General features: G+C 35.2%; 1 protein-coding gene across 1 annotated transcript in view; it reads left to right on the plus strand.

Annotated features, from left to right (window-relative positions):
* The window catches only part of LOC140753957 (potassium voltage-gated channel protein Shaw), a 248,457-nt gene that overhangs the window by 54,412 nt on the left and 177,019 nt on the right, over positions 1–17,026 (plus strand). The window contains exon 3 of the mRNA XM_073088818.1: positions 10,617–10,749. Coding sequence (XP_072944919.1) covers positions 10,617–10,749 — 133 coding nt within the window. The remainder of the gene's footprint in view (positions 1–10,616; positions 10,750–17,026) is intronic.

The raw sequence follows: 17,026 nt of genomic DNA on the forward strand, positions 1-17,026 counted from the left end.
GAAAGGTGAATTCGCTTTTTATGGAATACCAAACATGGGCTGATCCACCTAATGAGGAGTGAATAGGCCAGGGTAACGCAATCCTTTGAAGGATCAAGGCTAGCCGCAGTTACTTATCACTAGCTCGAAATAGAATAGTCTTACTACAGTCGATTACAGATGATGAAAGTTATATTAGAAGTAACTTCAAGCAGTATGATTTGACCTGGGAGAACCTTTACACTTTAGTTCTTAGAAGTAGAACCACAGTTTTATTGTTAGTTCAGATCATCATCATCATCATCATCATCAAATCAGCAGTGGTCACTTGCCATCATGTGAACTTCATTCTTGTATAAAACATACGGTATCACATGGTGTCACACGGAGAACAACCTCAGATTTCATATTTAAAGGACAAATTACAAAGCACTTACCGTTAGTATTAAAATTGCTTTAATATGATTATTTTAAAGCCATAATATTTAGATATAAATGACTATAAAATAAACGGCGTCATTTTAATTAAATAAATGTATCTGACAGCTTTCAAGATAACAAAATGGATTGCCGTTTCTATCTGCAAATTGTTTAATTAGATTACCGAGAATTTAATGTCGATTGTTCACTCAATTACTAACTTAACAGACGCTTTATTTTATTCATGTTCACATGCGTCGTGCCATGTGTGGTGTTATGTCGTGGCTCTTTTGTTTTAACGCTGGTATGAATCAGCTAGCAATTTTACGGCACGAAAAAAAAGTTTTATTTTTTATTTTTTCGTAAAATTTTGCACGCAATTTGCGCACAATTATTTTAACATAAGCTTATTTGTAACTCACCATACGAATACTCAATATATCAAAATATTACTTTCCAAAGTTCGATATTTGAAGATTGATCTGACGAGCTGCCTGCCAGCCTATCTAAGAGTCTATTTTATATTTTATGGAGTCAGACCATCGACTGGGTGATTGGCCTCTAGATCTTCTTTCGTCTACTTTGCCCACTTTGTTTTGTTGTCTGGGTCGCTTCCTGCTATGTAGTCATTGAAGGTCAGTACCGTCAGTAGTTTGGCTCAAGGGTTACCGTCGCATCTATTTCCGCCTAATAACAGCAGTGTTAAATGCTGCTGTGTTTTGAACGATAGCATACTTTTCCGAAGCATTCCAGCTTAGTTCTCAGGGGTAGCGGCGCATCTAAGAGCGACTTCAGGTAGGAATCTAATATTATCTGGGGTTGATCACGTATGTCCATGGGCGACAATGATCACTTACCGTCAAGTGGACCGCATGTTCTGATACTGTGTTATTATAAAAATAGATATAAGGGCACGGCTATACACTGTAGCAACATAATCGCTTATCGCTATTCTCAAAGCTTTGAACGTAGCCTTACTCGTTAATTAAGCTCGACAAGATCAGCGGATCTTTTTTGAAGGATGATATTATTATTTTCCCTTTTTGTGCGCGTTGGAGCTTGTTTAATGTTTTTTCTGTTCATCCGAACTCGTAGCTAGAACTCATCTTGCACATTTTTCAACATGACATGTTCACATGTCATATGTTTAAGTGACATGTTTTTACATGTCACATATTTGAATCGCTGATAATTTCTTTTTACGTAATAATGTGTAAAATATAAAATTCGAGTCGTTTTTTTAACCTTTGGGAATACTGCGTATTTTTTAATTTACATTTCAGAATTACTTTCGTGAATTTACGCGGTAATATTGAAACTCATTAATTGTGTCATCAGCAAATATTACTGCTATTAATTATAATTGAAAGAATTTTATAATAACGTTACTATTACATTTAATATTATCATTTTTATAAGATTTTATGACAGAGAAAAGAAAAGGCACTCCAATTAAAATAATGATCAAATAAATAAATATATTTTGTTTTATTAATTTCTGTTCGAAAAATAAATTACGATTTATTAATTTAATAAATTGTGTGCTTGTACAGTCAAAAGAATTTTATACCCTTTGGTCTTGAAAAGGCTACAAAAACCGTGGAGCCGCAGGGCGGGACAAATAAAACAAAGACTGTTTGGACTTGTCAGGTCAATAGAGTTTTGTTTCACGGCCCTGTAATTTGAAAATAGGTCCGATGGCGGCTGCAGAACAAAATCAACCTATTTTTGTTTTTGTGCTTCAAATTACAAACAAAAATTTCAGACTTCTTTGTGTTGTGCTGTTTTTTGATGTTATTTTTATGCTTAGTTTATAGAATTTAGTAATGTAACAAATTCCATCTACGAGCAGGTAGATAGATAATTAGTGTAAGTTAGATTTAAGTTAGTATATTTCTATAAACTTTATTTGTATATGTTTGTTTTATATTGTGGGTTATGAGAAGTTAATAGCAGACGTTGGTAAGAATCATCCAGGTCTACTGTCACCATAGTTTCCAAGGAGAACCATTACTAGATGATACTCGTACTGTATTTTTTTTCATGCAATGGATATGACAAATGAGTCCATCTGATCTTGCTACTCTTAAGTTGAATGAAAGAATGTCTGCTATAATTTTAGTTTATCTCCCTTACCACACCTTGTAATCTCTATCTGTCCTTGTTGTGACCAGTATCGCGATACAAAATTACTTAAAGTTTTAAGTCATTTTAATACTTATGTGTGCTATAATGAACAAATACTAGCGGGTACCTCCCACTCTCCAACCCTTTCAAACCCTATGGCCTTTGCAACACATTATTATTCGGGTCGCGAGAATACCCTCTTTGCCCGGGCAGATTCTCAAGAAGGCATACATCGCCCACATTATTAATATTATTTTATGATGCTAATGAAAATTTGTATTTTAATATGATATTTCATCGCAAATATTGAGTGGGATCAACATTGAATAATAAATATTGAGTCTTAACGATGAAAACGTATATAATTCCTTCTTAAATTTGTGATTTCAAAAAAAAATTTTTGGTTAAAGTAAATCCCGTTTAGTTTTCTATTAATTACTCGTATTTGTTGACAACGATGTAATAATATGCATGTGTTCTTAAACCTGTTATGTAAGACGTTGTGTACTGGTAATTTGTTTGCAACGGCAAATCACATTTTAGTATCATGATTTTTACTATCATCATCAACATTAGAATTATTTTTATCATCTTAGAAAAAATGTCTCATTCTGACCTCATTTCTGAGACACAGAACCCTCGCGCATTCGATGCATTTGGCCCATTTTTTAAATTCCTTAAGACTCTCTCATGTCATGCCATAAGAAGCTGTGGACAAATGATAAGCCTCAGAAAACGTGATGTCGAAGCCTGTAAAAGACCGAACGCCAAGTTGTCAGCAATAAAAAGTTTTCACTCGCGCCAGGCGATGTTGTTGTTTTTTTGTTCCACTTTTTGCTCATTTTCCCGGGTTTTACTAGTTCCTGTCAAAGTTCAATTTTGATTACCATTTTTATCAAAACTTGTTTGTGATCATCTTGTCGTTTTTATGGCTTTAAAAGAAATATGACGTTTGGAATGAATTATTTTCCCGTTTCATTTACAGAGTTGCACCTTTGTCTTTAATAATAAACTATTTTAAGCTTTTTTGACACTGGAAACTCCTCAAAATCTTATTTTTGTTTTATCATGATTCGTTATTATTTTATCATTAAACCATTAACAATATTACTTTAATTGTCCTTATTAAGTCTTTGTTCGGCATGTTAACACTTGTTATTGTTCTAAGGATGTAAGGTATGTACCAATATGTATATACAGGGTGTCCCGTAAGTACCACGAAAAACCTAGGAAGAACATAACCAGTTTACATTTCAATATGGTACACCAACTATCTGATAGTATTTTGGAGAAAAACTAAACAGCGTATCAACAAAATTGTACACGGAGTTAACGAAAGCACATGAATGGCTGAATTTTTTTAACATTTATACAATCGATAGTTCAAAAACGGTAACACTTTTACTAAAGTATTTTTTCTCTGAGAGGTCAGCCCCTAACCAAGGTTCTCGCCAAGTTTGTCGTGGTACTTAGGGGACACCCTGTATAACAACTTGGGGCCAAAGGGACTACCTGTAATAAACCGAACGTTCACAGTTGTCAAGCATCAAAAGTTTTGATCGCGTTTGGCGGCGCTGTTTTTAAACATCGCTGGTTTTAGAGATGTGCCGAGTCAGGTCGACTCGAGTCAGTACTCGAGTACTTACATAAACTCGCATACTCGAGTACCAATAGTGATACTCGAGTACCAGTAATACTCGAATACTGACGATACTCGTACACTACAACTACAACTCGTACAAGTAAAAACTTGTTTAATTTTGTGTAGTGAGTGGCGTTTTTTTTTTTTTTTTTGCTCTTCCGTGCTATTGGACTGTATGTTGTGCAAAGTACTCGAGTACTTTGTGAGTACTTTGGACTCGAGTACTGACTCGATTCTTTTTTATATGAGTACTAAAGTACTCGAATACCAAAAATGGCCGACTCGGCACATCATTAGCTGGTTTCAGTCAAAGTTCGATATTAATTTCCATTTTTATCAAAAGTTTTTGTTGTTGTTGTGCTCTTTTTATTGTTTTTTAACACTTCAGTGTTTTTTTCATGTGTAAACGATTTAAACTTTACTTCTGTCAGTGACATTTCCCGAAGAGCTGTTACATTTCCTTTAAAACAATGAAATAAGTTTATTTTTTCGGTTTACTTTTTTTTCTTGATTACTTATTTTGTTACCAAGTGTGTTAATGATTTCGGTCTTAATAAAACAATGTTTGAGTTCTGTTAATTCCTAATCAATATCAATTAGCTTAGTAAATTAGTAACCAGCTTATCTATAAAGATTATCTCCAACTTGTCTACATACTGTATGTTTTTTTTTTCAATTCAAAACTGATGGTTTATAAAATAAGTCTATAAATGCTTCAAAAACTATATCTCTATCAACCTTAGTAACGTTAGTATCTAAGCCCACGTTTCCACGAATCTTGAAACGTTTCACTACCCTCGCCCGGGGCAATATGTCAAGTTCCCGAATGATTAACAAGGATCAGCCCCAACTCTTTGTTTGTTTTGAATAGTTTTCTCGGAATAAGAGAGGAGCTTGCGTACAAATGTTTTACTTGTAAATATTACAATGGAAGAAATAGACTTTGTATCTCCGAGATCCAAATAATATAAAGCTTTTTCTGCGCTTCTGTCTACAGTAGGATTTTTAGTGACATGGGTTGTTGTAATATTAAAACCACTAGCGGTCTCTCATCCGTTAGCTTCCATATCTTGCTTGAATTACGCATCGTTTCTTGTACATATAGTCCTGTACATTCTTGTTTGAAGGTGGTTGAACCCTTTGTGGTTTCATTTCATCATCAGTGGAACCACCGCTATACCACCAGTAGCCACTTATTACCTTATACCACTTTTCATATTAAAACAAACATTCGACTGATTTATTATTATTATTATTTATTGTTTTTAATACATTTTAAATAATATTGTAATGGACTACAGGCGTGCCCGTCGTGTTTTCATAATAAAGAATGAAACGTAAGGATTTTTCAAGCGTAATCTCGGGCCTCAAATTTAGTTATCTGTCTTTGAATAAAATAATATATTTTACCAGATGGAACAACTGATTGAAATTCATCTGCCGCCGTCACAACCCTCGAAAAAAGTTGTGATTTATATTTTTAAGAAATTCATTCTTATATTTAGTGAAATTGGAAATACAATTTTATTATTACATTCCAAATAGGCTATTCAGAGGAAGTATGAATATCGAATAAGCAACACTGAGCATGAACCATACGTATAATAAGCGGCAATGAGCATATATGATATGTGGAATGAGCTATTTAGAGTGCAGGAGAATTTTGGATAAGGGACCTCTGGTCATATTTTGTTTTATAGGACATAGTTATTATTAATGGGTGGCAGTTAAATTTTGTTAAAGGGTTCAGGCGGGTTAATAGCTTCCGACTTATGGACTAATCTGTGCCCATTATTATAGAAGCACCCAAGGTGGAATCTTTAGGGCACCCCTTTGTTATGACAGGCCTAGCTGAAATTGTAGGCTAAAACATGAAAATAAATACAATGACTCAGATCTACCAGAGCCCTTGGTAACTTAATACTGAGTACTCACTCAGGGTTTAAAATCGAACAATCGAAGCCGAAATTTCTACTTTTGAAATAAGCATGGCTAAGTCGTTATTATTCTAAGACTTAAATGTAGACAGAATCGAAAGTCGCATATGTGAATCGGGCCTTCCAGACAATTGCCGTAATAACATGTCATAAAGCTAGCGAACCTTTGAAAAACATCCGACACCATTCCGAGATACTAACTTTTAATCGCTTTAGTTAGACACAGGAAAGTTAGAGACAGAACAAGAAATAAGTTCCAAGTTCTTTTTATACTGTTTGAACACGATGAGGGAATGGAGACGCAAAGCTACTGTAGACATCTTTAAGCTACTTATTTCTGACTTTCATATAAGCATTTGAAAATAATACTTGTTATTAGAAACTTTAAATGAAACGTTAGAGGTAACTGAAGTTATAAAGTTTAATAGTAGTTGTTTGAAATCAAATTATCATAAAATTATCCATCTTTGAAGGCAGTGGTACTGCTCGCCGTTTGTGGATTTTATAACATAACACAACTATGCTTAAGCGTTGAGTTTTCCCATGAAAGATGCTGAAAATCAGAAAAATGTACATGAAGATTTAGATTTCACTTCCTTCGTCAGATCTTCGAAGAAATTTTTTACTGCTTCATATAAATAATTTATCATCACATCGGTAAGTCTTTTCAGGTTTTTCAGGTTTATGCCCAACTATGGGACAATATTATCAAACGGTTACAAGCCATCAGAACAAGGCGTTCAGTGAGTCGTAAACGAAGCGGTTCGTTTGTGCATCACTTCGCTCCGTTTCATCCCGGATACAGTTAAGTACGGGGACTTTGTATAAGCAAAGAGGCGGGAGCTCAAACGTTTGATATCATAATGTTAAATTGAAAAAGGAATTTGTAAACGTTTGTTTGGTACTGAACATTCTTTGATAACAGGATACAGTAGTACATCTTTTAGTTATATATGAAATCTTGTCATCAACATAAACTTACTTTGAAATCAAGGTACCTAATTCTCGTAGTTAACTTAGGATCCTTAATCGTAATATTTTTACTTTTTTCATTTTTTTTAGTCATGAGTCTCTAAAAATAAGGAAAGGCTGAAAGCTTACTCTACCAAGTCCTTTTTCATTTTCTTTTGTATATTTGGCAATAAAATTATTCTCAGTAAAGTTACATAACAAATGAGAAAGTATGAATATCGAATAGGCAATACTGAGCACGAACCATACGTCGAATGAGCAGCTATAAGCACGTACGATATGTTGAATAAGCAACATCCAGTGCGTTCGAATGCTGCATGCGACCTTTAGTTTTATTTTGTATTTTAATTGATATAGTTACTGTTATTTGATGAAAGTTATTTTGTTGCAAATACTTTTCGCATATTCAAGTAGTATCTGTCAAATAATATGTTTATCTTGAACTACCGCAATATGGAAACACGACTGCTATAATATAGTAATACTAGCTGACCCGGCAAACGTTGTGTTGCCATATAAATAAAAAAAATGTTAAGGTTGAACAACCTTTATTACTTAGGGGTATGAAAAATAGATAGTAGCCGATTCTCAGACCTACTGAATATGTATATAAAATTTGGTGAAAATCGGTAAAGCCGTTTTGGAGGAGTACGGTAACTAACATTGTGACACGAGAATTTTATATGTAAGATGACTGGTATGAAATATATCAGTTATATCAGTTATATCATCTTCAATGTGCTCCTAATCGGTTCTAACCTCTAACATGCCCATAATAAATAGCATCTTGTATTTACAAGCCCAATACAAAAATTCACGCTAAACATATTATTTAGGTCCTAAAATAAATTCCGCATGTTATTTCTGTACCGAAAAGGTACGTAGGTACAAAATATGGCGTAATCCTCTGAAAACAAATTGTCGCTCGCACGTATCCATTTCTCCCGTTGGTATAAGTTGACAAAAACCAATATCTTGGGATATTTGGCGTAAATATTCTTCTTTATAGTTTACCTAGTTGTGTACATATACTTTCATACCTAGCGTTGAATAGAATTGAAAGTATAGTTCTTGGTATTGAATGAAACCCTTTGTGGTTTTATTACGAAGGAACTACTCATATTTTATAAGCTTCATCCGCTTTATAAGCAGTGTTAAGTGAGTTTTTATTAGAAGGGTGTTGTAAGGTAACATGCAGGGGTTTTCAACGTGGTCTCGGCTGTTCCTAGAATTTCTGGCTACCGTGTAATTTAGGTATGAGGAGACTACTTTGGTTCTCAGGAGTGATAAACCATGCAGGTGAAACCCCTGTTTTATATTGCGTGAATTACGGGTGTCCATAGGCGAGAGCGGTAACTTGCAAACAGGTAAATTACATGCTCGTTTGCTAATTTATAAAAATGTTTATTAATAAGAAAGTGTTCAATACTTTACAAATATTTATATCTTAAATTTACGGTGTATTATTATCTATCAAAATAAGCCTCGATATTTTGTTAACATATTTGGATAAAATTTCCATTGGTTGAACCTGTTATTCGTCTTACATTGTAACGGAAAATTTGTAAAATTATTAATTGTGAGTAGGCTAAGTCATTTAAGCTACATATTAAATTATAATGAGACTATAGACTTTATCTATTTCCCTTTAAGACAAACAAGAGTCAGCGATCACAACAGCTTTAAAATAAATTTGCCGAATAATTTCTACGGCCGGAGGCTTACAGCGAAATATGGGACCGTCCTTCGAAAACAAAGTACAAATACTTACTTAGTTAGGTAAGCCGGTCCCTTATGTAAGCCTACGTGCTTATTTACGTTTTTAACAGACGAAAAGTCGGTATAGCGAATATAATAATATGCGAGCTTAATATTAAAGAACTAACTTAAGCCTCAGATTTTTGAAAGAATTCTAATCCGATTTGGATTTCAAAATACTTACTCGTAGATGTCAAGGTGGTAAGGACCACTTGTCGTTTGGTAACCGTTTTGTTTTTTTTTCTTAACGAGGGGGAAACCTTTAAAAGGTACCCGACGACGTGGGAGCGACGCCGGGTTATGTGGGATTCTTACCGCACTAAAACCCCCCCGGTGGCCGTCCTCAACGCTTGTTGGAGAACTCCGGGATCTCCGACGGAACGCAACCGGAGTCCTCCAAGCGCGATGCCCCGATCGGGCTCTGCCCTGGGGGAGCAGTTTTCGCTCCTCCCGCACCATCTGGTGTTCACGACGGTATGCGACCACACATACCGCCGTCCTTCCCGGGAACGCTTACTGGACGGCTCGAGCTCCCACTCTTACCGCCCGCAACCCCAGAAGCCCCCTTTTAGTCGCCTCTTACGATAGGCAGGAGTTACCGTAGCCCTATTCTAGTCCCGGAACTACAGGGACAAGCCGTTTGGTAACCTACATGATCATTTGTAGTAAAGGCTTCGTTTTATTACAGTTTAAGTAGAGATGGTGGGATGGTAAGTGGTAACTGCCGCTCATTGACATCTGTAACCAACCCCAGATACGATTAGATTCCTACCTGATGTCGGCCACTGACGCGCCACTACCCCTGACGACTAAGCTGGAACACCTTGGAAAAGAATGTCTCCCTAATCACAACCTTCAAACCGGAATAAAGCAGAGCTTAACACTGCTGTTATTAAGTAGTAATAGGTGTGGCGGTGGTGCCGCCGGAGTCGAACCACAAAGGGTTCTACCACCTTCGATAAGTTTGTTAATGGGTGGTAGTGACGACTTACCATTTGATAAACAAATGGTCGTTTTTTATTGCTTATTAGTGCAAGATTAAGTAGAGAAATCTATCTCTTAACACACTTTTAAACACACTAAAGTTACATAATGACGTTCTACTACTACTACAACTAACTACAAAGAGTTCTACCATTTTTAGTCTTTCTACCTAATTTGGTGATTATAATACATATTTGTGGAGCTCCATACACTTCGACAAATATTACATTTCCGCCAAATAATATATTTCCTGGGTATAATACATAATTCGCTTAGCTTGGTCTTGTTCAAATATTTGTTGGTTATTTCATTATGTCATTACCTACTCTAATCTTGCTTTCTGCGGCCAAATATATTAGATGTTGCCTTATTTGGTTCTAAATACGTTAAGAAGATTATAAGGATTATGTAACAACATTTGTTATAGCCATATATTTTTATTCATTGGAATTTATATGGATTTGATCATAAAAATACACACGAGCATAGTAGATTTGTATATTTGTATTTTATATACAAAACTAGATGCATTCCCGGAATTTGGTAATTCTCCGTGCTCTTTGGTTACAGAGCATTATCAGATAAATAAATGGAATATAGCTATCCATTAGCCCATAAAATCCTTGAAAAATGTACCTTGCTTGCTTGTGTGTGTTCTTGACTGCTGTAAATAAATAACTTCGTAAGGAGAATTTGAGCCAACGACCGTCTCCTACGGCATCCAAAGAAAAATAAAAAGTGGCGCTATATAAATCTACATAATTATAACATTAACTATAGCTACATGTTTGTTTCAGAACTGGCAAGCTCCACTACCCCACAAATGTGTGCGGGCCACTGTTCGAGGAGGAGCTGGAGTTCTGGGGGCTGGACTCCAACCAGGTGGAGCCGTGCTGCTGGTCCACCTACAGCATACACAGAGACACTCAAGTATGACACTTTTATTATAAATTTAATTATCAAAAAAATACTTGCTACATTGCTAAACATTGTTTATTGCTGAATATATTTTTACATTAATCTATAGATACAAATAAATAAAATTGGAGTGTCTGTTTTTTAATATTGAAATAACCGCTTTTTACTACATGCATATGAATATACATACGGTAAATACACTATAATAACATTTTTTACAATTTTTGTCTGTCTGTCTGTTTGTTCCGGCTAATGTCTGAAATGTTTGGACCGATTTTGACAGGAGTTTTATTGGCAGGTAGCTGATGTAATAAGGATTAGGCTACTTATATTTTAGTATTATCTGTGCCCCGCGGTTTCACCCGTGTTAGATTTATTTTTTAACGCGGGTAAAACCGCGGCGCACAGCTAGTTTAGCAATGAAATTATTAGCAATGAAATTGTGCGCTCTATATTCTGTTTTCCACGTCTGGATTTTCGGATTGTAATTCACTGAAAAAGGTGTATAGTAGTAGCTGGAGATCGAATTTTTATACATTTTATTTGAACATTGCAATATATTTAAAACTCTAGCAGCCTTACAAATAAACGTGTCATAAAATGTTATGTTAAGCATAAATGGAGAATAAGCGAAATTCCTACAAATAAACTTGTAATAGCTTATACATAGTATATCGTCTATATAACCGTCCATACAAGAGTTATACAATCCCTCACCCTTGTTTAAGTTCCGTATAACATAAAATCTTTGACATTCTATAATATAACATCGCTCCATTTTTTTATAAAAATTGTTTGTTTAATTAAATTGAAAGCATTATGATGGGAGTAAGAGCTGTAGAAGAAGTAGAGGAAGTTAATTATGTAATAAACAATTTACATATTGTAAGAAGGACAAAAACTTATAAGCTTCTAATTTAGCTTTGTTAGTATTTGTACTCAAATCCTTATTTTCTATTATATTGAGATATGGTTTTAGGGTATCTCTCAAAATTTGCTGCAATCAAAATAATTTGGTTATTAAAGGTAAACGAATATCCCATGAATAACCGATATCAATATTAATTTACCTTTTCTTCTTTTTCCCAGTTGATTGACCTCTCTCTCTTGTTAGCCATTATTTACAATCAACTTTTAAAACTATTATTATGTTTTACAATAAACTTTTCAATATTTATGAAAATATACGATGTGAATAATTTGAATATTTGAACTTGAGAAAATAATAAATATGTTCAAATGACATTAAAAACGTCAACTGTAATCTTTGGTGATACAATTGACATAATATCCATAAACAATTGTCTACTTTTTTTGTGAAATGCGACGTTGCCGTTTCGTGCAGTTATACGTAAATTGGGTATAGTTATGACGATGTTATGCCGAGTTTATTTGTTAGAAAATTAAATTTTCTTATGCATAATTTATGCTAAATATAACTATTCATAGCATAACCATGGTATAAGTATATTTTTATTTGTAAGGCCGTAGCTGTTTAACGAATTTGCTTTTAAAAATTGACATCTAAATGAAAGACACCTTTGCAGCAAAAAAAAAATTAAATACCCTCTTCAGTCTTTATCACATTTCACTCCACTCTCCAGCTTTCCCCAGATGTTCAACTCTCCCCACATCGAAGGTAAGCTGTTAAGCGTATAAACGTTGATCTTCTTACAAAAACTTCTGCACTGTCAATATCGTTCATACAAAACTCTACTTTACTTCATGCCCTTAAAACCCTAAACGATTTAACGTTCTCTCTACGCTATTGCGTTTTACATACGTTATTCGACTTTAGACTTCATTTGCTGGTAATAGGGTTTAGTTTTGTGGCCCTTTATTCGCTAACGAGTTTCCGATGCAGCCTTAAGTTAGGATAATTGTTGTCTCTTGTGATTTAATAGTTCTATTTTATAGAAAGCTTTTTATGATGAATAGATTTTAACTTACTCAACGTTACTAATGGGTAAAGTGGTAGAAAACGTAAATGGGTGTTTGAGGACTTCTATCGCCGAAGAGAGAGACCCAATATAAGATGGTGCCATGATCTGGCTAAGCATTTAAAAGATCTCCGCAGCAGTCAGGAAAAGTTTATAAAAAATGGGTAATGCAATCGCACCTTTTTATCTTATAACTATTATATATATCTACACTGTTGATACTCAGTAACACCACAGATTAATAAATAGTTACTACGTAAGTAACACTATGAGATTGATGTCAACAATTATAAAAACACCTAGAACCATAAAATAAAACTGAACATCATAACATGAAATAAGACTGAAGATCTTGTCTATCTTATTTGGGACAGTTACCAGTTCCCATCACACGTTGCTGCTTGCTTCATTGATACTTCAAGCTTAAAAAAATAATTTCTATACAGGGTGAATTTTTCAAATAGGCCTCCAGGGCCAAATCCCAAACTATAAGGATTAGCGAAAAATACTGAAAGAAAAAATTAAAACTGCGTCATTCGTTTTTAAAAATATCTTTTGATCTAGCCGGGAATCGAAAGAGTTCATTTTGAAAAAAATACACTCTCTATATTATTCCTCCATCTCATAGTGTCGTTTATAAGGATCAAATTCTGGGAAGTAATGTTATGTGACAAACTAAAGGAAAAGGATTTTTTTTAAAGAAAATACATTTGGCCCTGTAGGGCTATTTGAAACATTCACCCTGTATACTTGTAATTAAATGACTACCTCATATAATATGTTGTTCACTCAATTATACAACAAAATAATGTCAAAGTTGTAAAAAATATTTTGCCGTACAATTTTCCCCTATTTACCCTTTACTGCGCTACAAAGGTTTTGTCACAAATAGGTACATTTACGGCCAAAAACTCCGACAAACGATTTCCATACAGATGGTATCTTCCTGTGGGACCACTTATTTATGTAGATGTCTTCATTTTCCTGTTTTAGGGTTCTGCACAAAAGGAACCCTATTAGCCTACGTCCGTCCGTCCGTCCTACCTTTGAAGGGTCTATCTTTTGACCCGTACCAGGTAGGCTTTTGGGATTTTCACAGAATGTGTGTTTTCATGGTGGAGAACTCCGGAATCTCCAATGGAACACAACCGGAGTCCTCCTAAACATGGTGTATATGCTAACAGATACTAAACAATTTAAATGTGTACGTTCACTTCTATGGATGCGTTTTTTTAAACGATTTGGATGAATTTTGTTTCTAGTCCAAGTTTATCTACATAAGATTTACAAAAAAAAAAACAAATAAAAAATAAAAAAAATTCTTGTTATTTTTGTTTATACGTAAAATAAACTACTGTCACTGTGCTTTAGGACTACCATGAGTTTACAAAAGTATTACTCGCTAGCGACTGCGTAAAATAAATGTATGAAAAATTGTACAGCGCCTCTGGTGGTTACTCGTAGAACTAAAATCCGTAGTGACGTAACTCGATACGTAAAAAACCTATCGAAATCAAATCGCTAGCGAATGTCATTATGATCTATTGCCATACAAATTCGGTCCCATGAGTCATTAATTTGACAGACGTTGTCAAGAAATACCGTAACGATAGTAGTTATGTTATTCACTAGCAAAATGACAATAGTTTTCTATTTACCATTTCTATAGTGGCGTTTCTATGCCAACTCATGGTAATGCTACTGGTCACAGTAGAATGACATTCATTTTGAATGTGATGTAGTGTTTCCACGTGTATTGTGTATCTAATTATATATCAGCCATCACATAGACAAAGAAATATCCATTCAGAAATGACGCTATTTACCTGTTTCCAATATTAGAAAGAAATATTGTGTAATTTAAGAACAAACAGACGAAATTTTCTTAAGCTTCGTAATATAACTTATCTATAAACACGAAGCCACAGAAAATGTTTCAGGCAGACATAACATATATCAGAATCTATAATAATGTCCAGCTTTATCTAACTTAGAGCTGCGTCTAAGTATTGTATAATACTCTACATTTTTCAAAGGAAACAAATATCGAGGATTTAAACATTACAAACTACTGGCCATTAGAAAATGTTGCAACGGAAAATAGAAATATTTTCGCAATTTCAACATTACGTTCCATAAATTTTGTATTAGATTTATTATTTCCAAACCACGGACACTACGCTTGAGGGCTAACTCCGGACAATAGGAATTTTCTTACTACTCTCCGCAAAATAGCTCGGTATTGCAGTACCTGTGCAATATCTAATAATTTCAAATATACCACGAAAACAAAGAAACGAAAATGTTACATGTCTGAAAAACTATTTAATATGTCATATTCAAACCAATTTTGCTTCAAAGTATTTTTTCACCTTTGCTGTTTTATATTTTTCTTCTACCTTAAGGGGGTTACACACTTGGTATTATTTCAGAAGCGACCTAAAAATTGTGTCTATTTTTTAATAAAATGGGTGTGTCATATAAAAAAAAATATCATTTATCTACGAAGCTCTAAAATCTTACAATTACGAATCTTATTATATTTGGTTAGATCTCTATTGGTGGCAGTGCTCAAATCATATCAGACGGACTGCAAGCAGGTTTACAACCTGTTTTACAAATAAAGATTCTAACATATATAATCGTCTGAAATATGTAACGATAAAAGTAAAAATGTGTGACAACAATTTAATACTACTCCTGCTAAGTCGAATCGGATTTGGGTACAATCAAACTCCACTGCTGGGCTTGTAGCTTTCTTAAACTCATAAAGCGAAGAACATCCACAAGCTGCCGCCCGTCACGTTCGACCATGTAGATGTAACCTGGCTATTGAAGGACATCACAACATTAAAGACAAGCCTGGCAGAAGTAGTGCTGAAGTTAGAAGCCTCGCAAGACACCATCAGCGACCTACGGGCTGAAGTTGCTACATTACGCAATACGCTAGCAGTAAGTAGGTCGCCAGAGGTTAATAACGTCAACACGCGTCGTGGGGCATGTAACACCTCGTCAGCAAGTTTCGAGTCGGCGAAACTTGACACGACACCGACCGCTGCGCCCGCATGTGGTCACCCGCCCCGCACCTCCCCCCGCCGAGGTGTCGCCGTGCATCGTCATGTCTACGCCTCAACGTGACTACGCTGCAGCTGCCTCCCGCCAGCTACCCGGGAAGCGGAAGACAACGAGGCCAGAGAGGGAAAGTGGGAACCCCCGCAATGAACCCCCTCGCAGTGCGGTGTCCAACCATGCGGCTGACAAGGATGGATCTCCTACGTCCTGCCGTTCCTGTGTCGCACGTGTATGTCTCACGGCTCCACTACAGCACGAAGCCGTCTGACATAGTGGAGTATTTGGCGGTAAAAACCAAGTTCCGATTGGTGGTCGAAAAGTTGGAGGCGCGTAACGCGGTGAACTTTAGTTCATTTGTTGTACGCGTCCCAACTGAGCAATTGTCGACCTTCCTGAAGGAGGAGCTGTGGCCGAAGGGAGTTGTGTTCCGGAAGTTCCGTGGACGGAGAGGACCCCCGGAAGTCACCAGACTCGCGTCTCACGTCGCCGCAAATACGTGATTTAGTTATAAGTATATATTAGTATGTATGTTAGTCTGTAAGGTATATGTAATATGGACCTTGTTGTCTGAAATAAATGAATAAATAAATAAATAAATAAAGCCACTAGATTTGTCGGTTTGAAGACTTCACTGAGGATATAATGAAGAATGCTCAAGTATAACATGTTTTTCATGCCTCTTGCTCATTTACATAATGAATACTGACATACCCGTGCATAATGTGTCAATATTTGTTATGCAAATCGTATAATATTATGGCGACTGAAGTGAATTCAACTATTTATCAAGTGGTTATAAACTAAAAACTTAATTATTTATTATAGTTAGAAGCTTAAAACATAAGCTTTTTTAATGTATGTGCTCCTGTCTTTGCCCAGCAGACAGGAAAAGTTTATAAAAAATAGGTAATGTAATCGCACATTTTTATCTTATAACTATTATATATAGGTACACTGTCGATACTCAGTAACACTCTGAGATTGATGTCAACAATTATAAAAACACCTAGAACCATAAAATAAAATTGAACATCACTTGTCTATCTTATTTGGGACAGTTACCAGTTCCCATCACACGTTGCTGCTTGCTTCAAAATAATTTCTATATAGGGTGAATTTTTCAAATAGGCCTTCAGGGCCAAATCCCAAACTATAAGGATTAACGAAAAATACTGAAAGGAGCTACGAGGCCGATTTTGATAAAAATTAAAACTGTGTCATTCGTTTTTAAAAATATATTTTTACCTAGCATGGAAACGAAAGAGTTCATTTTGAAA

The sequence above is a fragment of the Epargyreus clarus genome, unplaced genomic scaffold (assembly GCF_041222505.1).
Source record: "Epargyreus clarus isolate Ecla_fem2 unplaced genomic scaffold, WU_Ecla_fem_2.2 ptg000027l, whole genome shotgun sequence".
NCBI classification, from domain to species: domain Eukaryota; kingdom Metazoa; phylum Arthropoda; class Insecta; order Lepidoptera; family Hesperiidae; genus Epargyreus; species Epargyreus clarus.